The 22,239-nt window shown below is 44.9% G+C and overlaps 1 protein-coding gene across 1 annotated transcript; it reads left to right on the top strand.

Annotated features, from left to right (window-relative positions):
• Positions 1-6: 6 nt before the first annotated feature.
• GORASP1 (golgi reassembly stacking protein 1) lies at positions 7-21,718 on the top strand. Its single transcript, XM_083406675.1, has 9 exons — positions 7-145; positions 11,266-11,346; positions 13,175-13,378; positions 13,990-14,076; positions 15,276-15,406; positions 17,794-17,938; positions 18,392-18,527; positions 19,080-19,229; positions 20,269-21,718. The coding sequence occupies exons 1-9, from the start codon at positions 83-85 to the stop codon at positions 20,538-20,540; spliced, it is 1,269 nt and encodes a 422-aa protein (XP_083262801.1). The 5' UTR covers positions 7-82; the 3' UTR covers positions 20,541-21,718.
• The last annotated feature ends 521 nt before the right edge of the window (positions 21,719-22,239 follow it).

Here is a 22,239-nt window from a genome sequence, read left to right as displayed (position 1 = left end):
GCGTTGGAACCTGGCAGCGGCGGCTGAGGGAGGATGAGGATGGCGTCGCCGGTGTCGCCTCCGAGCTCCTGAGGTGGCCCTCATGGGGCTGGGCTCCAGCTCCGAAGTCCCCGACGGGGGCTCCGAGGGATATCACGTGCACGGGGTAAGGGCCAGCTCCCCGGACGCGGTCGCTGAAGCAGCTGGAGGAGGAAGGAAAACGCAGCCCGGCTTATGTTCGTGAAGGGGCGTTTGCCTTCCTCCTCCCAGTTGTTGTCATTCAGTATTACTGCCTTATCCCATGGAGCTCGCAGGAGAGGCAGCGTGGCGTAGTGGTTAAGACGGGAGTCTTGTAATCTGGTGAACCGGGTTTGATTCCCTGCTCCTCCACATGCAGCTGCTGGGTGACCTTGGGCTAGTCACGCTTCTCTGAAGTCTCTCAGCCTCACTCACCTCACAGAGTGTTTGTTGTGGGGGAGGAAGGGAAAGGAGAATGTTAGCCACTTTGAGACTCCTTAGGGTAGTGAAAAAGCAGGATATCAAATCCAAACTCCTCCTCCTCTTCTTCTTCTCCGTCGGTGGTTTGTTACAGCCAGGTGGAACCTCCACGCGCAGAGGCAGTCTATCAGAGCGCCAGCGTGCTGGATCCTGCTGGAAAAGACCCTCTGAGGCCCGTGGATTCCAGCATTCGACTCATAGCTGTCAATCTTCCCTTTTTTTGCGGGAAATTCCCTTTATTTCAGCGCCGCTTCCCACTGCTATCCCGGATTGTTATATATCCTGCAGACTGTCCCTGGGACAGGGGAGGCAGCTGATCCCTTATTTTCAAATCCGAAAGTTGACAGCTATGCTGCTGATCCCTTATTTTCAAATCTGAAAGTTGACAGCTATGATTCGACTTCCCACAGCAGCCAACCAGATGCCCACAAGCGCAGGGAAGGCGGGCAGCACCCCTCTCCCACTGTTTCTTCCTTTCTTCCTTTTCCTTTCTGTGCTTACTAAGGGGGAGGCTTCATGTAGCCATTGTGGTTGGTAGCCATTGACAGATGAATCCTCTTGAGCGCTCCCCCCTATGAACCCAATACCCCTGTAAAGTCATCAGCCATAGCTGTGTTTTGTAGTGTGAAATTGTTTACTGATTTCCATTATTTATAGGCTGGCGTATAACATAAAAAAGGTCTCTGGCTCACGGGATAAAAGCAATGCAATAACTGCACTAAAAATACAATAAGCGCAACATTAAAGCATTCCCCAATTAAGATGGCCATGCATTACTTGAATTCCGTGTAAATTCCACACGTTGAAAGAAATGTGTTCTTTTATCTCCAGAAATTGATGGATGTATCTTGAGTTGTGAGTAGTGTTAGAAACTGAAATATGAAAGCTAGGAGCTAAGAGGCACCTTAAACCTAGGTTATGGGCGCAGCAACGGAATGTCAGCGCACTTTTTTTATAACTAGAATACAAAGCTGCAGCAAAGAATACAATGAGCTGCAGCTAAAATCTTATATTCATTTTTCACATGGTCTAGTCCTCATCTGACAACTGCACAAAACAAAGCCGTGCTTTCCCTGCCTCCCCCCCCCCCCCGCAATATTCTTAAGAGGGTCTCTGCTCCAGTCCTCAGAGAATACCTGGAAGTGGGGAGGCAGAAAAAGGTCCTCCTTTCCTTCCACTCTGCAGTTTTAATCTGAAATCTTAGGCGCAGTACTGCGCCCATAGAGCTCAAAAACTGCTTGCACTAATGAAATTCCTTATTGCAAAATGCACCTAGAACAATGGGAGTTTGAACGCTGGTTGTGAGAGAGCACAGCTAACTGTTAAACTTTATCCACACCATGCATGATTCATTTTCATCATAATGTCATCTTAATGCTGTGGTTTTGGGTTATGGTGGGGCTGGATCAATGGGAGCTTTGGTCGTATTCAAATGAACAGTTTTCCAGCTTAAATGAAAACATCATCCATTTAAAAAGAAGTTATAAGGTCCTTATTCATGGAGGGAGGGGTTTACCAGTTCTCACTGGTTATCAGCTGTAAAAGTGAAATGAAACCTCCATGTTCACAAAGGCTGAGAACACACAGCAGGGGTATGCTTTTGCTTGTAGATGTCAAGAGACATTTGACTGGCCTAGAAGGCTACATCAGAGGAACTATTATCAGCGCATCAGGGCCCTGTCAAGGTGGTTCACATCATTTAACAAAATAATACAATACAAATTTCATATAAAAACCAGCCGTACAGTAGAATGAAAGGGCAGGGGGAATAATAACAGAAATCAAGACATTGATTGGTTAAAAGCAGATGTAAACAGATAAGGTTTTCCAGAGCCTGTTATAAGACAATCATTGAGAGAACCAAGTACGGTTCCCATGGGTAGGAATTCTGTAATGATGGAGCCACCACTGAGAAGGCCCTTACTCTGGTACCCACAGACCTGATAGATTTTATCACCAGGTCTGCAAGCAAGGCCTCTGTGGTCAATCTTAAGGGCAGGGCAGGCTCATATGGATGCAGATGGTCCTTCCAGCTGCTTAGTGCTTAAAAAGTAACAGCTAGTGAATTTGAAGCACACTTTACCAACCTGTGCAGTTGGTAATTCATGTTAATGTATATAAATTATTGTACTGGATTGGTCTCCCCTTCCACCTGCTCAGTACTCCTGCCCTGTGAATGTTCTAGAATGGTATGCACTGTCTCTTCAAATATGTTCCTGTGGGAGAGTATGGTTAACATGTCTAGCTTGGAATGAACTGCGGTGCACTCTGATTTGCCTGTTCTGTGCAGAAATGATGAACTACGAATGCACAAAGTTCTGCTGCATTCAATTTTATTTTTATTTTTCAGGGAGAGCTGTGTAAATAAGGTCTCTCCCCAGGGCTGTGCATATGCTGTTCAAAGTCTTGTGGAATCTGTTTTGTGTTGCAGAACATGGCACACTGAGAACAGAAGCTTTCAGTAATCTTTAAACCAGTTCTTGCATTTTTTCTTTGTGGAGGGAACCTTAAAAAAAATGGGGCTCAGACACATATGGGGGAATAGGAAAATGCTTCCACTGGTTAAGGGATGAAGTGCTATTTCCTTGTCCAGCACTCTCGCCCATAGTTATTTATTTTTGCCCTGTGACACCCCTTGGCACATAGCCTGACTATCCAGTTATGATACTCTTTCCTCTTCTGTTTGTGTGCAAAAATCTTTGGTTCCTTTGGAAACCAAGAGCTCTGGAGAAAAATAAACTGTTAAAAATAACTTCATGCAGATGTGCACTGCATAATTCTAACAGAATGTATATTCCCAAAGGAGCTAAGACTTGCCCCTATGTTTTTTAAAAGTCTGCTGAAAACAGTGTTGCTTCAGTGGCCATTCTTAAAGTAAAATCTCTAAATGTGGTGTTTATTGTGGGATTAGTGCTCCTCATGCATGCAAGTTTTCTTTTTTGCTTTGCACATGGTTGGTATCAAACTGCACAAAATACACAAGAGAAAATCTTGTATTAAAAAAACCCTTTGTTGCCAACAAGCCATTTGCAATATTAAGTCTCTGTTTGGAAGCACTGTATATCTTGCCTTCCAGCTGCTTTTACTATTTCAAAATGGTACATTCTGATGCTTCTCTTACCATTCACTATATCTTAAAACAAAATTTGTAAGCCAGTTTGAATGAATGTTTAACACTAGAAAAATGAGATATAAATACATATAATAGAATGGGTTGGGCCACATTAATTGCACATAGGCCTTATTAAATTCAATGTGATGGGTTGGTTGTGGCTTAAGCCCCTTTGGTTTTAATGAGAATTAAGTGCAACTAATTTATGTGCAGCTGGATCCAGCCTCTGTAGTGCTTAGCTATGCTTGCAGTTTTTTCTGGTTCTTACACAGTCTTAGCAAATCACATTTGTACACGTTGTCATTCAGTAAACCTACCACAAACAGCTTCTGATTGTAAGTGAATAATCTCGAGAGCACAAGAACTACATTGTTTTATTGTTTAAGCTAAGCACGTCTTTCTACTTGACAGTTGGTGTCTGGCTGAGAAATTACTTGGGATCCCTTGTGTAAGCCACACTGTGCTTCCTGTGGGTGCAATATATATTGGTATTTCCTGGTTGCCGTTGGAAATAGGTGGACCGTGCATTTCTTTGTAATGTCTGCCCAGCCCATCTGTGCAACAAAATACTTATTTAGATAAAATTGAATTGTGAGGTAGACCAGTCCGGTGCTCCCAACTTTGCCTGCAGAGCTTGAAAGCATATCAAGCATGGAGGCAGCAGCAGATTGGTATTTCACAGTTGGTGTTTTGTACACAGCTTATACCTGGTCTCCTCTTTGAAGGAAGAGCTTAAAAGTTTCTCCCTGTGACTTGCACTGCATAGTACTATCTCTGTGCTGTGCACTTTGTCTTCCACGGGTTTCCTCTTTGATTGTTGTTGTGAGATATTGAACGTGGTCACCAAACAAGACAAGGAAACCTTGGATATAAGGATAACCCTTTTATTTGTAACGCGTTTGCAAAGGCGGGCCCCCCCCCGCACTCAAGAGTACGAGGAGGGGGCCCCGAGCAAGCTTCGGATCGTGACTTTTGTTCCTATTGCTGCCGCCCCTCCCTTAGAGGCTTGGCTTACAATCTACCTATTGCAATTTAACACGATTCTAATACATAGACCAATCTACACTCATTGTCTAAGTTTTTACCTAATATGGGAGCTGTGCATTTTGAAGCTTCTTGTGGTCTTTTGTGGTCTAACTGACAGGAAGCACGCTCAAGCTGCTGACTCTGCCTGCATACAGGGTCTTCTGTAAATTTCCACTGGGTTTGAGGCACAATTGATTACTCCTTCTCACAATCCCCCCCTCTTGTTGTACCCTGCCTCAAATTCACATAACAATTCCCAATGTTCTCCTTCTTCGCCCTCCGTAGGCACAGGGGCATACCGCATGGACATTAGCTGGGTTTGGACCTGCCTTTGCGCTAGTAGAGAAAGAGAATTATTGATTGCCCTTACAAATATGGGCAAAACACATGGAATTAACACACACCCAGCAGCTATGAGTCCAATAAGGGCCACTATTGCCTGTAGCCCGGGCAATTTTGGAAACCAGGATCCAAACATATCTTTAAAGTTTAACCCTTCCCATGTTTGCACCGGGACGTGTGCTAGCCTAATCATACGGTCTGCTATATCCTTAACTACTTTTCCACTATCATCTATTTCAATACAACAGTTAGTCAGGTTAAATTTACCACAAACCCCTCCTTCCTTGGCCAATAAATAATGAGCGCTAATCTATTTTGCATAATATAAGTGCGGCTCTTGGCACTTTCTTTAGCCAGTTTAGTTCAAGCAGAAGCAGTTTCATTAGTAATTATCTCTACCACAGCTTGTAAGCGTATTATTCGGTTTAGCAAATAAATAGGATCCCGTCCGAATGACCCTGCAGTCCCATCATTAGCCCATGTCGCTGGCCCATAATACTGTATTATTCGTTCCGGGGGCCATTCGGTGTCTTTCCAATTCCCTATATGAATAGCCCGCTTTTTCCTGGGCCCTATTTCATCGTAGACAGGCATTCCCAATTTGGATTTTACTTCCAAGGGGAGCAAGAAAAAGCTAGGCCGCAAGGTGGCCAACACGCATGATCCTGTCCATTTTAAAGGGAGCCGGTTATATGCATAGGACCCACATGCCCAATAAAATCCATCTGGGGTTGTCCATTCTAAAGTGGTATTTTGGGGGTCCTGCAGAAAGGTCATGTTAGTCATGTTGGCTAAAGGTGAGGGCCACTTTTTGGAGGAATTATCCGAGCTCCACCATTCTTTACCATTCCATTGCCCTAGGCAGGGCATATTCCCTACCCATGTTCCATTGGTGTCATTCCTTAGAAAGCATTCTGTTCCCACCAGCTGATTAGAGATCTGCCATATCTCATTTCCCAAATGGTGGTAGGTAAAGTTCTTTTGGCTTTTATAGACCTCAGTATAGTTCACCTCATGGGCTACCCAGGGCCATTGATCCCCCATGTTGGTGCCCCCGCATACAAAACAATTCCTGACTGTTAGTTCTTTTGCAATTGTTTCGGCTAAGCTTAGAAACATGTTGTGAGCTTTAGGTGGAAGAGGGAGATGGTTGAGCTGTTGCATCTGTTCCTCAAAACTATCAAAGACCGTAATGGGTCTCTTTGTTACTTTGCTCGTGTGTACCTGAATAATTAAGTAGCCATAAGGATCCTTCCCTGTACCATCTATCCCCAATCCCACGTATATGTGTTTCGGTGTGGTTGTTGTAGATTCCTTGACCCATAGGCAGACGGGATTGCATCCTCCAGATTTGCAGTCTGTGGATGCTCCCCTAGTGGTGATATTTACCCCCTCAGGTCCCCTGTAACTGGGCTGCCTATTGACTCCCTCCGTGTACCAATAATTCCACGTCCCACTCCCTGCTCCCACATTGGTCTCTCCTATCCGTTTGGACAAATACTTCCTGTTCTGTAAATATGACTGTTCCCAGCTGTGGGACCCACATGTCACTCCTGCCTGTCTTGGGCTATAGAGAACATTGTCTTCCCTTCCCCCCCTTTGTTTGCAGTTCCCCCTTTGTATCCATATACATATATACTTGAAGTGATCGGCCCCACCGCCAGAGGTTCATAGCATTCTGTCTTATTTTCTTTGGTCTGACACCTATAATACTGAGTTTGATTATATATACACGGTCTTAATTGTGTGAGGCACTCCGGGGCCACATTGTAATACATTAAAGTCCTGGTGACTTTATTCCCTGTTTTAGTAGTCTGGATGCATTCAATACACGATGAGTCGTCGCTAGCCTGAGCTACGCCCAGGACTAGGAGGGCTAGGCCCCACTTTCCCCTCAGGATCATTCTGGGGGTTTCCCTTCCTCAAATATCTTAGGGCCTGTACTACAGTGGGGGTCTCTAGTAACTCACAATGAACGGCCCCTTGTAGAGTGATCCTACAATATTGGACTATTACATCCTCTATAAATACAATGGAGCACTCCTCTGTACAATGCACGCAACAAACACAAGCCTCACAGTGAGCACAACAGCAACATTCATAAAAACATTTACAAGTACAGAATAGGCACATCGGGAGAATAATCACTGTCCTTAATCTCCTCCCTGGTTCCTGGTCCCTGATCTGGTGAGTTTCACCTTCAACGGATTGTCTGGGCTCGGTGTTGCCGTCCAACTCTCAGGCGGGGCCCTTTTTACCCGGTGATAGTGAGTCCATCCGTGTCCTCGGGTCCGTACTGCTGACTCAGTGGTGAGCAGGACCTGGAAAGGACCATCCCAACTCGGGCTGAGCTCCTCCGCCTTTCACGTTTTGATCAGGACCAAGTCGCCAGGCTGGGAAAGGTGTTGTTGTTCCAACAACGGGGGTCTTTGTGCCAAGACTCCCTGCCTATGGAGAGATAATAAGGACTGGGACAGTGACTGCAAATATTTCCTCAGAAACAAGTCTTTGAATACTATCTGGGGGTTTCCCAACTGTGTCAAATAAGGCCGTCCCATCATCATCTCAAAAGGGGACAATCCCGTGTCTTTCCTAGGAGCTACCCGCATTCGCAACAAGGCCAGGGGTAGATTTTTCGTCCAAGGTAGTCCATTTTCCAGATATAATTTAGTCAAATGTTTCTTAATTTCTGCGTTTGCACGCTCCACCTTCCCGCTACTTTCGGGGTGCCAAGGAGTATGAAAGTCCCATTTTATTCCTACCAACCCCATGACTTCCTGCAGCACCTTTTGGGTAAAATGAGTTCCTCGGTCTGAGTCCAATGTCTCGATCATTCCATACCTAGGAATGAGGCTTTCTAGTATGTTTTTGGTGACTACTTGAGCTGTGGCCTTTCTACTGGGTATGCTTCCACCCATCCCGTCAGGTGGTCTTTAAAGACCAATAAGTACTTCTGCCCTCCCCTCTCCAGTAGTTCAGTGAAGTCTGCTTGTACTCGTTGAAAGGGCCATACTGCGAGGGGTCTCCCCCCTCTTTCTGTCTTCTTTGCCCGCGTTTTATTAACCTTCTGACAAATTAAACATTTCCAGGCGATGGCATGAGCCATTGGCCACATGTCACGGCTCCAATACAGGGGCTTAACTAGGTTAATCATTCCTTCAGTCCCAAAATGTCCACTCTCGTGCACTTTCTCCAAGATTCCCATCATAGTTGTTTTGGGGAGTACCATTTGTCCCTCTGGGGTCTCCCAACCACCCTCCTTTTCTATTGGACAACCCAATATACTTAGGTTCGTCCTGGGGGACTGGCTTATATTCCTTCATCAGGGCAATCACCGTAGGATTCATCATCTTTGTCATTAAACGTTATACCATATTTTGCAAGCATTGCAATAAGCAGGGAATACACTAGCAGAGGAGCAAAAGAATTAGCAGGGGCCCTATTAACATTGCAAAGAGTCCCTGAACCCAACCACGTGGTAGGAGTCTGTCCAACCCGGACATGTCCCAGCCCTCCCAGGTCTATTATAGGGATTGTGGGCTCCCCAAACACGCATCTGGTTAGTGAGATTGAGGCCCCATACCAGAGAAGGGGGAACTCCGGCAGCTGTGGGCTCCCCTACTAGAAAAAGCAATAGAACAACTAGGGGAAATAATTGCAGGGCGCTTTCCCCACAAATTCTATGGCGTTCATGCCAGCAGAAATAAATGGCCATCCAGGAGCACAGGGTTCCCACTGCAATTCCCAGCCACCAACCCCAATGACTCCAAGGCTCCTGCATTTGGTCAGGCTCGGGCGTATCCCACCCAAAACACAGCAGGGGGTTGAGATGAACGTACTAGGGTCCCTGAAGGGGTATGTTGGGAGATATTCCGGTCAGCACATGCTGGCTGTAAGTGGTAAGGCTGGCTAAATCAGCCTGCTCCTGATAATTCCACCGTGGAGTGGTGGGGAGGGGGGGTAGACCTGGTCAAGTTGGCCCCCGTCCACTCCCTGGTTCCTTAAAAAAGGCTCTCGCCTCGGCATGTACTCTTCTAGTCTCCTCAGTGGTCAGGATGGAGTCTAGAAGGTACTGCACGTCGTCAAAGGTGGGGTTATAGGTTTTAAAAATGCCTTCAGACAATTTAATAATTATTTTTTTTTTCTAGTTCAAATTAGCTAATTCAGCAAATCCTTTCCCTCTTTCCCAATCCCTGCTCTACAATCTATCCTAACACAGTCTAAGTTTTCCACTTTAGCCCATTAACAGTCAGTTTTTGCTTAATCCTTTATAACATTTTTCAATTTTGCAACATTTCTGCAAATATACTTCAAACCCTTTCCAATCTTCCTCCATCGACTCCTCTCCCCGGTCTCAGACTCTGCCAGTCATCTTTGCCATTTCAAACAATACATCAAAACACCAAGAGAAAAAAAAACAAAAACATCTAAAAACACATCCAATTTCCATATCTTTATCTTTCATTTACTTATTTCCTCGACTTCCTCACATCTCCCTTTCCCTTATTTTCCCAATTTCCTCCCTTCCCCTCTTTGGGCATCGGGTGGGGAGGTTTCCTTGCATTTCCTTGCATGCGCAACAGCCTTGTTTATCTCAACTTGCACAGCCCCTTGCACAACAACCCTATCTTGCCCCACCAGTAACTGCTTCACCCGTTACTGACAAGTCAGTCTCTCTTCCCCCTCCCTTCTCAGGAGGCATGCTCCTGGTCACGTACACTCTTTCCTTCAATATGTATCAGTTTCCCCTTCTGGATTCCAATTATAACCTCTCTCAGGTCCTATTGGATATTGGGGCCAAACTACCCTAAAAATTAATCATTTTTTTACTTTTGACAGGCCCCTGGTATACTGTCTCACCCCATCTTCATCCCATTCTAGTAGGACCTGCCCCAAGGGACTATTCGGATCAATGGGATCCTGCTTTCCTCCATTAGACCCTTTTCTACACGTACTCTGTCCCTTGCCCATTGTTACAATGTCTCACAACCGCTCACTCACAGATTCACGCGGACTCGCCTGGCCGTTTCCCTCGCGGGACCACGGAACCGCAAGCTAATCCTCTCGTCAGGACTAGGTCCTGATCCACACTCACGCGTCCGTATGGAACCTCTCTTTCACTCAGGAGACGAGTCTCTCACCCCCGTCCCTCTTATAAATCCCAGGATTTACTCACCCAATGCAGTTCAGCGCCGTTTCCCACGACTAGTGAACAGGCGGGCGTCCCCGCTGGGTACTCACGGTCCCCGACCGCGATATCTCTCCCTCTCAGTCTCAGATTCAGTTCCCTATATCAGGTTTCCGTCAATCAGCCCTCGTGAACCGTCACAGACACGCCCGGGTCGGGTTTCTCCGAAAAATCGGAGTGGCGCCTAACCGTTCACCGGGGGTCGCTGCACAGCTCGTCGAGGGCCCCACGTTGGAGCGCCAATTTGTGAGATATTGAACGTGGTCACCAAACAAGACAAGGAAACCTTGGATATAAGGATAACCCTTTTATTTGTAACGCGTTTGCAAAGGCGGGCCCCCCCCCGCACTCAAGAGTACGAGGAGGGGGCCCCGAGCAAGCTTCGGATCGTGACTTTTGTTCCTATTGCTGCCGCCCCTCCCTTAGAGGCTTGGCTTACAATCTACCTATTGCAATTTAACACGATTCTAATACATAGACCAATCTACACTCATTGTCTAAGTTTTTACCTAATATGGGAGCTGTGCATTTTGAAGCTTCTTGTGGTCTTTTGTGGTCTAACTGACAGGAAGCACGCTCAAGCTGCTGACTCTGCCTGCATACAGGGTCTTCTGTAAATTTCCACTGGGTTTGAGGCACAATTGATTACTCCTTCTCACATTGTGAAACTGCATCTCTTAGATGCATGTGTTATTTTGGGAAGTGATGTAACTGATTGGTGGAGCACCAGTTTCAATTCCCAGCAACTCCAGGTAGCACTAGGAGAGACTCCTGCCTGACACTCCGTGGAGCCACTGACCATCAGTGTAGACAGTACTAAGCTAGATGGATCGCATGTCTGCCTTTCAAAGTTCCTTTTGGCTTCTGTTTGGCTAGGGAGGAGAGGGGTTCTGAGCAATACATCTATCATGTTTCTTAGGATGATTGGCTGTGGTATTTTCTTTTTGCTCTAGGCCAGTATAACCTCTCCCAATTGCCGAAAGACAAGTCTCTTATTGTCAGCTCATAAGCATGCTTGGTATTAATACTTTTTGCATTACATAATTTAGAAAACGTGTGCTTCCACTGACATTTTTTTTTCATTTGGTACATCTATATGTAAAACTCTGCCATTTTTCAGGTTCAGGAAAACTCCCCTGCTCAGCATGCTGGATTGGAGCCGTTCTTTGATTTCATCCTCACAATAGGACACACCAGACTGGTAAGTAGCTTAACAAAAGTCACTGGTTTTTTTTTAATGCTGAGCTCTAGCAGGTAAGTATGTTGCTGGTGTGCTATAAATAAGTGCATCCACTTTTCTGAAGCTAAGTAGATCTGCTCAGTGCTTGGATGACAGATTTCTGCCCCCCCCCCCCAAAAAAAAATGATAGCATGTATGTTGCCTTGAACTCTGTGGTGGAAGAAAGTTGGTGCATAAGTGGAACTAATGAATTACTGTAATAAATGAAAACTAGGAGTCAGCAAGTAGAACTGCCAGATAGGCACAGACCACTTGGGAGATATGGGTTGTGGTTCTGCCCAGCTGCTCATGTTTCCCTTCTGAAAAACATAGAAGGACCGTACACTGTTGTAGGTTCATCTGCTTGGAAGTTGAGTCATAAGGGAGGCTGCCCCTATGCAGGGCTTGGTTGGTCATAGTACCTGTGACTCAGAATGGCAGAGCGTGAACTTGCAAGCAGGTCCTTCCCCCTGATGGCCATTGAAGCATGTGAAATGGCTGGCTGTGAGTGTCCTGTATGAACAAAGGTTTCAGGTTTTTTACTAACTTGTGCTTCTGAGTTTGCATGAGATTAAGAATGGTTCTGTGATTAGGTGTCTTTAAAAAAAATCTGTTCAAGTAGCAGAATTCCATCCTTTACATATGTCTGTTTGTCTTGGAAGTTCTGATCGTGGATGTAACGGACAGGCCATATTTGGGTCTGGAAAGGAGATTTCTCCCAATATCAGAGATGCCCCAGCTTCTCCTCTAGTAAATGGCTGGGTAAACTTGCTCAAGTTGGGATTTGTTTGGGCTGCAAACATCTCTTGTTCATCAGAGCTGGTGGGTGTGTTGCGCTGTGGAGGGAAGGGAAGGGAAGGAGGGTGTTGACCTGTTATCACGTCACAAAACTAGTTTTCAGCACTTGTTCAAATATCACCCTGTAAATAATTAACATGTTTGAAGCTTCTTGGCCCACGTATATTATGGCTACCAAATATACTTCGTTTCATTGGATAAAGGCATGGCAAATGGTGATGTGTTGTTTTTTTTCACATTTATTTTATGACCTAATCATGCTTGATTAGAAGCAACTCTTGTTTATTTCAGAGGGATTTGCTTTGAAATAAGTACCTCTATTGTTAAATGTCCTAATCGCTGCATGACTAAAAGTTCACAAATGGGACATAAAGGCCACAGCCCTCCTCCTGTTGTGATCCCCAGAACCTTGTATTCAGAGGTACTGGTAAATTGCCTTAGCTATATGGGACCTCTGTTTTCAGTTGGGGCTGTTCTTTTAAAAATAAACTTAACAGAATTTATTGCCTCAAGAAGTGCTGAATTTATTTTTATTGCTGTTCTCCTCCAGTGCATTCTCTTGGAAAAAGCAGGCAGGAGATATGTTTAATGAATTAATAAAATAAATTCATCTTAAGTTAGTGGCCATAGCACATCTTGTGGCTGTCAGTTCCATAAGGTATTAGGAAATATCCACTTTATGGAAGGCAAGTTGATACTTCAACCTCAATTTCTGCAGCTGCTGGCCTGCCCCTCCACATAGCCTCTGTGAATCTTTAAACTGGTTTCAGCCCTGTTTAGGGAAGTTTTGAATGTTTGATGTTTTATAGCGATTTTGCTATTCTGCTGGGAGCCACCCAGTGTGGCTGGGGAAACTTATAAAATCATTTAAAAAATCATAAAATCATTAAAAAACAAATTATAAATATATTTTGTGGTTGTTGTTGTTGGCGGCGGTGGCCTAGCAGTCTGTTGGCTACTGTCCAGAAACAAACCTCTTACATTTCCTTTCCTTCCTTTCTTTTTTTTTGAGAACAAAGAAGGGGACATCTTAAAAGATTTGCTGAAAGCCAATGTTGAGAAGGCTGTGAAATTGGAGGTGTACAACATCAAAACGATGAAAGTGCGTGAAGTGGAGGTGGTCCCCAGCAACATGTGGGGAGGGCAGGGGCTCCTGGGAGCCAGCGTGAGGTTCTGTAGCTTCCAAAGAGCCAATGAGCATGTGTGGCATGTGCTGGTAAGTAGGAAAAGATGGTTGTGCATTTTTACTATACTTCCTTACTCTGTCACTTTGAATTTAGGTTTTGCTTGTTTTATCCCAAGAAAGAATCCTTCAGCAAAGGGTTTTGTGGCACCTTAAAGACTAACCAGTTTTATTGCAAAATATAGTGTTAGCCTTTAAGGTGCCACAGGATCCTTTCCTGTTTTTGCTGCAACAAACTAACATGGGAACCCCTCCGGTGAGCAGATTTTGAGACGGTCAGCTCTGGGCTTATTTTCTTCGTCCTGCTCCCCTTTCATGGTGATATTTTTTGAATAAAAGCATTCCTCTCCTGCAGGGAAACATTTCCACATTGACTTGACTGCACATTGCAGAGCATTCTAGGGTGCACCAGATGGTGCCCATTTTCCTCCTCCCCAGGAAAAAGTGTTTTCCTAGCATGTGCTCACCTCTGCCATGCTGGGAGTGTCTGGTAACAGTGGACAATTGGTCTGCTATTATCTCTTATTGAGGATGAGCTTGCAAGGGTTTCTGGGAACATTGTTTGCAAACAACTGGATATAGGCTTTTTGCTGCTTGATTTGTTGACTAGGTGTAGGTAACATAACTGATCAATGTCTCCCTAGGATGTGGAACCGGCTTCCCCAGCAGCGCTGGCTGGCCTGAAGCCGCACACTGATTATATTGTTGGATCGGATCAGATACTGCAGGAGGTAAAGTGAGTCATCAATTGCACCATTGGCTGAAGGGGGGGAGGTAGACAGTTTTCAGTGATTGCTGCTGCACTCTCATAGCCACTTACCTGGGAGAAAGCCCCATTTAATTCAGTTTCTGAGTAGATATGCCTATAATTGCACTATGATCATTGCAGCAAGTATTCCCCAGACTTAAGCTATTCTACACATGCAGTCTCCTTCCCAGTCTTTGCTTTGGGACTAGATATAATTTTCTCTGTGCAAATTGTGTAGCTGTCTTTAAATATTCACCCAGTCTTGTTCTCAAGGGCTGGGAAAGCTGAATGCAGAAATAAAGAGAAGTTGGATCCCTCTCTACAGATATTTCAGTTAAACCCAAGGTGGAGAATTGGCCCAACTCTGCATGCCGTTTTGACAGGTGGTTGGGGCTGGGAGGGCAGCAAAGGAAAAGAGGAGCCAAATCGGAAAAGCACTGAATTCAAGTTGAGGATGCAAAGGAAGAGTTCAGAGTTTGTTACCAATCCTCCCATTTGAATTTGGCTTTGTCTGTCTTGCACTTGACGTCAGGTGACAGCATGGCTTGGCTGAAATGACCTGGCACACTGAATAAGGCCCCTTGGGCTGGGGAGTTCTGCACTGCTGAGCTAAAGGTGTTTAGCACAGAGGATTGATGACAGTAGCAGTGAGGTTTAAAACCAACAGTCCTATAAGGAGTTACATCCACTCCTGCCCAATACCATTTCATGGGTGATCTTTCTACTTTCCCCAAGCACCTGCTGCCCCCTCCTGCATTTGCATCCTGCCCTACGCAGCAGTAATGGTGGAACCTGTGGCCCTCTAGATGTTGAACCCCAACTACCATCAATCCTAACCTGCATGGTCAGTGATGGGATGAGAATTCAGCAGCAACATCTGAAGGGCCACAGATTCACCATTCTGGCTTTAACTGCTTCATATCTTGTCCTCTGTTCTGCCCTGTCCATAGCACATGGAAGCTTGACAGATTAATGCAATGACCTGTTTCCCTATGCTTTGTACTTCGGCAGCTACCTATAGGACACCTTGTGAGGGGGGTATCCAAAGGACATGCTGCTAATTCTAGTCAGTCATTCTTTGTCCTACACAGCAACAGGACACCTGGAAATCATGCAATGGCAGGCAGGGAGAGGTTCTAGAATGCAGCTGTTGGGTTGATGACAGTCTTCTTTTTCTCTCAGTCTGAAGATTTTTTCTCATTGATTGAAACCCATGAGGGGAAGCCGTTGAAACTGATGGTCTATAACACAGAAGCTGATTCCTGTCGAGAGGTTTTTGTAACCCCCAATGGAGCCTGGGGTGGAGAAGGAAGGTATGGATTTGTGAGTGACAGGATAGTCTGTAAATGAGGTAAAGGCTCACTTATCACAGTATCCTTTCCTGTACATTGCTGTGAAGATGTTTAGCCCCATGGGATCCGCAGGGAGGGAGAATTATGCACCCTAGAAAGCCATTACAGTTTCTGTGTTTCATGTTATCACAGTTGAACACATGCCTTGGCACCAACACAACACAGAAGCAGCAGTTCTCACCCAGGGGTTTACCTTCTTTGCATTTTAATGCAATGTAAAAGACAGATGAGGGTCCAAGGTGTGTGTTGATTGATGTGTCAGGGATGGAGCAGAGGAAGGGTAGCAGGCAGCCTAGAAACAAAATCCGAGGTGTTGGTGGTGTTTCAATAAGAGGTGGGGTAGCAGTTCAGAAATAGGCCAGTGATAAAGGTTTGCAACTGAGGGGCCATATTTTCTCTACTGGTCTTGGCAACTGCACCCAGCCCCTGATCCTAGCTGTCATATTTCCATATGGTCCTTTGCATGTGGTGTGAGCTAGGTAAAGGTAAAGGGACCCCTGACCATTAGGTCCAGTCGTGACTGACTGGGGTTGCGGCACTCATCTCGCTTTATTGGCCGAGGGAGCCGGCGTACAGCTTCCGGGTCATGTGGCCAGCATGACTAAGCTGCCTCTGGTGAACCAGAGCAGCACACGGAAACGCCGTTTACCTTCCCGCCGGTGCGGTACCTATTTATCTACTTGCACTTTGATGTGCTTTCAAACTGCTAGGTTGGCAGGAGCAGGGACCGAGCAACGGGAGCTCACCCCGTCGCGGGGATTCAAACCGCCGACCTTCTGATCGGCAAGTCCTAGGCTCTGTGGTTTAACCCACAGCGCCACCCGCGTCCCCAGGTGTGAGCTAATTCACATTGATACTGAGCCTTAAGCAGTGTGGAGGGACCTTTTGTGAAATACAGGTGTGTATGAACTAGGTGGGGGAAGCTGCCCCTAACAGTCCCCCACCCACCCCAGTCCCTGCTTTTGAGCTAAGAGCCAAGAGGAAGTGTGCATGTGCTGGATTTTGGAGTTTCTACCCCCTTGCCAACCTGTATTTTCCTGCAAGTTTAGGGCAGACTGTCTCCTTTTCCTATCCTGTTGCCATTCAGGCTTCAGTAAGTAGGGGACTCAATTCATGAATATGTATTTTAGTCCTCTGTGAATGACCAAGGCGCAGCCTGACCCTTTATAAATAATTCCAGTTTACTCAGCTTTCATTTCCTAGGTTACTGCAGTACATGAGCTGAGGGAAGTTTGTCATCCCACAAGGGAGTTGGGGAAATCTGGCAGTAATTTTAACACTTGGTTCCAATTTCCCAAGGTAAACAGCACCTTTATTGGTTATGTGCCACTCATTCTATTGGTTAGACAGAGCCACCTGCCAATCAGAACACACTGGGTCAAGAGTCTTTAAAACTGGAATGTTGCCAGCATTCTGTTGCCCCTCTGACCACCCACAATGCTATGCTACTGGGAAAAGTCCTTTTTGTAAGTTGCTGCATTAGGATAAAGAGACTTGAAATGTTTCTTTCGTGCAGCATTCTGCCGTTTCCCTTTTGACACCCTAAAACCTTAACAAAAAATCCTCTTGAAAGCGGCTGCTGAGGTCTGGTGTGACTGCTTACCAGACACAGTGCCTCCCTGCAATACCTAGGTCTCTTTGGTGCCATGGTATTTATTTGTGCTGAGGGAAAAGTGGAGGAAAGCAAGCTGCCCTGCTTCCTGGGGGCAAGTGCAGACTGGAAGCTTCGTAACTAATATACATCACTTATAGCCTTAAGACTTCTCTCTGCCCCAAAGTTAGAGGGACCAAGGAGGGCTGCACACTCCAGTTTAGAGAGATAGGAGCTGCTCCTGTTCGCGGGGGGGGGGGGGGATCTCTTGGGTTCTCCTTTACAACTTCTACTTGTGATCTGAGTCAAATGGGCTTCTGTCAGTTACAGTGGTGCCCCGCAAGACGAATGCCTCGCAAGATGGAAAACCCGCTAGACGAAAGGGTTTTCCGTTTTCAGAGGTGCTTCGCAGGACGAATTTCTCTATGGGCTTGCTTCGCAAGACGAAAATGCCTTGCGATTCTTGAGGGGTTTTTTCGCTCCCCAACCCCTTTTTCTAAAGCGCTAAGCTGCTAATAGCCTTTTAGCAGCTAATCCGCTAATCACTTAAGCCTTTAATAGCCGTTAATAGCCCTTAAACTGCTAATAGTGCTAATAGCGCTAATCCGCTAATGGGCTTGCTTCGCAAGACGAAAAAACCGCAAGACAAAGAGACTCGCGGAATGGATTCTTTTCGTCTTGCGAGGCACCACTGTACTTTGAAAACAAAATTTTCAAGGGTGCAAGCTTGTTTCTTTTTATTTACCTTCTTGTGCAGTTTAGGGTGCGGCATTGGATATGGCTATTTGCACAGAATTCCAACACAGCCTTCTATACCAAAGAAAAAGGCAGAAGCTGGTCCTCCTTCTCCTTTGCCCTTGGGAGACACACCTCCTGAACCACCAACCAATGGCTATACAGAGGTAGGCATTTCACAGTGAAAGATGACTGCAGTGTTTGTGGGTGCTGCTATTTTTAATATGCAAAGGGCAGGGCGCAGCTGCTGTGATACTCCCAGGAATTATGGGCAGCTCACATACCGTCTCTCCACCTACTCACTTTTGTTCCTTCCTCCAGAGGGCCATGACGTGTCCCACTTACCTGCCTGGAAGCTAGGTTACGTTCTTCTTGAGCATCTGTGGACACCATCGTTTAGGGTTTGCTGGGCTGATTGGCTTGCATTGCACTTCTGGGTTAGAGGGGAAAGCAGCCTTTCCCCCTTGGAAACTCTGCCCAGGTTGAGGTTATAATATAAGCCTCTGGCCTGCTAATGAGGTCGTGTCATCTGTCCACTTTGTAGTTGCTTTGCTTAGTGATAATGAATGTGTTCCTTGTTCTGAAGCATGCAACTCTTTCTGTTTTATAAATTATTTCAGGCTCCTCTGTTAGCACCAAACTCCCAAAGCGAAGAACCTGCAGGCTTAGAGTACAGCACAGATCAAAGTGTAAATATGTATTCAGTAGAAAATTCTCTTCAGCCTCCTCCTCCTGTGCAGAGAGTCATGGATCCAGGTAATCTGTTCACCTGTTGACCTTTAGAGCATAAAAGTTGGGTGACTGGTTTTTGTATGCAGGTTCATATGTGCAGAAATTCTGCAATGAAGAAGAGCTGTGTTGAATATGACTTTGCAGATTGTAGTCTGCTCATGGGGAGAGGAACAATGTAGGGCACTGATGGGGAATACTAACTCGACTGTGGTGCTGTCCAATTCCTGCAGTGGCAGGATCCTTCAGAATCTCACCTACCACCCCATGAATCATACGCCTACAAACAGAGATGGGTGTGGGGGGTTAGGAATACCTTTGCCAAGGCACTTGTCAAAGTAAGAATGACTTCATGCCGTAATTCCAGAAGGGTCAGGTAACACCTTCCACTGATTTCAGCATATTTGTATCAGGCTGTTCATGGCTAACAGAGGGGTAAGCAGAATTCTCTTGCTGGCATTCTAAGTTAAAAGTCATTTTGTTGGTAGCTAGGAACAGGAAAGAAATTTCGCCTTTAAACAATTTATTTCTCTTGTAAATTATTGGCTGAACGTTTCTCTCTTCCCCATTGCTTTCCAGGTTTTATAGATATGTCTGGAGCTTCTTTCCCTGAATTAATTGACTTAGTGAAAACAGTCAAGGTGCCTTCCTCTGCTTCTTTCAACTTGCCAGACACTGTTGCAGCAACTGATAGCTTGGTATCTAACAACGGAATTGATTCACACTTTGGTAAGCAAGCACTTTGGTAATTCAAACACAAACATCATTTACTGTAAATATTTGTGTTTAAATTAAACACAAAAGATTACAGCATTTACTACAGTCATACCTCTGGTTGCGAACGTGATCCATGCGGGAGGCACATTTGCAACCCGCAGCGTTCACAGCCTGAAGCGCTGCGTCTGCGCACATGCGTGACACGATTCAGCACTTCTGCGCATGATGTCATTGTGCTTCTGTGCATGTGCCGAAACCTGGAAGTAACCCATTCCGGTACTTCCAGGTTCTGCATGGTCCGCAACCTGAAAACGCGCAACCCGCAGCGTTTGCAACCCGAGGTATGACTGTACATGGGTCTTAGTAAAACTTGTCAATTTTTAGTTTGCTTTTTGCTCAGATATGAAAGTTTGAAGTGTTTATCATGAGAAAGTAAAGTAAGAAGTATGCAAATCCACAACCAACATATTGATTGTGTGATCATCTTTAATACCTCCTTACTAAATTCTGGTTACTGACAATTTTTTTGAAAAATAAACAAAGAATCTTCTGGCATCATAAAGGCTAAGGACAATATGAAATATTAGTGTATTCAGGGTAGCCCTGTTGAAATCAATGTTAGAATTAGAGAAGAAAAAAGGGTGCCTCAGAGCCTAGGGATTTGTTTTCAGTGCCAGGATCTAACTGAGCTGAGTATTGTTTCATGCAAAAGTGCACTTCTGGTTCCTTTCTTCATTCCAGCAGACTAATTTAGCTGAGAGAATTGTTATAGTTAAAAACCTTGCTCATCTACTGCAAGTCACAGAGCAATCTACTGGAATCTGATCTGCTGTCCTATTTTAAGTAAGCTAGTTAAAATCTGATGTGTTTGTTGGGTAAGCATGGAAGAAGACACAATTGCTCATAATTTAGCAGAGTTAATTCTAGGGAGTACATGGTAGCTTAGTTACTGATTTCATGTTGCTTTCTTCAGTCACCTGCAGCGGCTTCATGTTTTGAGAATTACAGGCATTGTTTTTTCTGTAATTAGATTTTGACTTCTGCTTTTCAGACCAGACCTCTATTCCAGTTTCAGAAGATTCATTATCTTATGCAGAGGGCTCAAGTCCTCAGCCAGAGTTGGATGCAGCGCCTTCAGTTTCTGTTTTGCCATCCCTTCCTGTGGATATCTCTGTAAATGCAACATCTAAAGCTGATGCTGGTGCTCAAGAAACACTTCTGCTTTTAGATGGGACTGAGAGCCCACAAATGACCAAAGCTTTACAACCTGACAGTGAAGATGGAAAGGCCAAGGAATTGACAGAAGAAACTGCACAGATCTAGTGCTAAAAGTGACAACACTTGCTATCAGCTGTAAGGACATTGGTACCAGACAATAAGGCTTTTGATACCCAGTGACATCCATTGTGTTGCTATATTACAGTAATACTGCAAGAATTCAAGCTGTTTCCAGTGACCTTGAGCCAGCCTTTCATTATCTGATAGGTTTCAACATCTGCAACTACTGCTCAGCAATAACACTGATAATTTGACTTGGAATAAGTTCTTTAAAAAGGCTGTTTTGTGTGAAGAGTTTGCTGTCTGCCCAAAAGCTAATAGCAAGACTTTTAGTTGTTGTTTTTTTTAAAAAAATGCAGCTAGCAAGCACACAGTGGCTTGATTTTAGCAGAACCTTTTAGCCCTCTTTCTAGGTTTCAATTTTAATTGTGACAGCTGTTCACCTTGATTTTCTATGTCAAAATATTTAATGTTTAAGATTCCCAAATGACGCTTTACAATTTGACTCTCTCTGGGCACCCATGTAGAAGAGGCGAATGTGTTTTCAACTTCCAAGGCTGCAATCCAGGTTACAGTGCTTCCTTGCAGAAGAGCTGCTACAGTACTCTTAACTCCATCCCTGGCACATGCAGGTGGGATGGCATAGCCCCCACAATCCTCCTCCTTTAGTCAATGCCACATTAAAGTTATCTGGGAGACAGGGAGGTGCATGAAGACCTCTTGACTATAGATATGCCAAAAAGGTAGAAAATGAACCCAAACAGCTACTTCATTCTCCTGTTGGATACCTTACTTGTTAGAAATCTCTCTTGAAAGAATAGTTTCGAGGTGAACGTAAGCAACTTATAGTTTTATACTTGGGGTTAGATGTGGCTGAAATATTTCTTCTGAGCCTCTGCAAATTAAAGGTGACGATTCTAAACATGCATGCATGGTAAAATAATTGAATTTCAATTTTTCTTTTCCAATTAAGTGTGTTCTAATGACAGGTATGTGTTGACTTGAGCAAAGAAGCTAATATCATGTAGGATTGTGCCCGATGGCGGGACTGTTGCTTTTTAGGGAGGCTGATTTCTCTCCTGAGCTCTGAACACGGCTTTATTCAACATGAACAACAGATGTTCTATATCACACTAGCTGTGTTGAATGGTATATTTCAAAATGGTTTTTGATTCTCTGCTTCTGTTTGTTGAAGAGTAAAAATAAACCATTTTTGGAAAATACTTGTTAAAAGTACTCCCTGCAGAAGTTAAGTTGTCGTTTTGGTCCTGCTTATTATTCACTAGCTCCCAGAATAATGTGCAATCCAAACTCTCGATCTGCCACAATAGGTGTCTTGATGTAGCTCAGCCAGAGCAAGTCCCCCACCCACTGTAACCTAAGTTGGTGCAAAGTTATCACCCCCAAGGGAAATGACCAGGGCAAGGAGATACATCTATTCCAAACCCTTTTCAGGTCAGTCTCCTGATCTAGAGCCCAAACTCCCACCCACACTCATCAGCCAGCAGTAGCACCTTCCAAAGTGTTCTATTCAGAGTTTGGATAGGAATAAGAACTCCTTAGAGCCAGGATTATCTTGTACACCTTATATTTCATGGTTTCAGAACTTGGAGAACTAGGCATATATATATATATATATATATAATAAATATGCGCGCTCACCTCTCGACTGGCAGGCAGTCAAAATTTGAGCAGGTAGGTATACCTGGTGGGCAAGGGTACACCCTTTGCCAGTTCAACTTGT

The sequence above is a fragment of the Podarcis tiliguerta genome, assembly GCF_965153285.1.
Source record: "Podarcis tiliguerta genome assembly, chromosome: 12".
Taxonomy (NCBI): Eukaryota; Metazoa; Chordata; class Lepidosauria; order Squamata; family Lacertidae; genus Podarcis; species Podarcis tiliguerta.
Note: the sequence above shows the minus strand (reverse complement) of the source record. Positions and strands in the feature narration are given on the sequence as shown.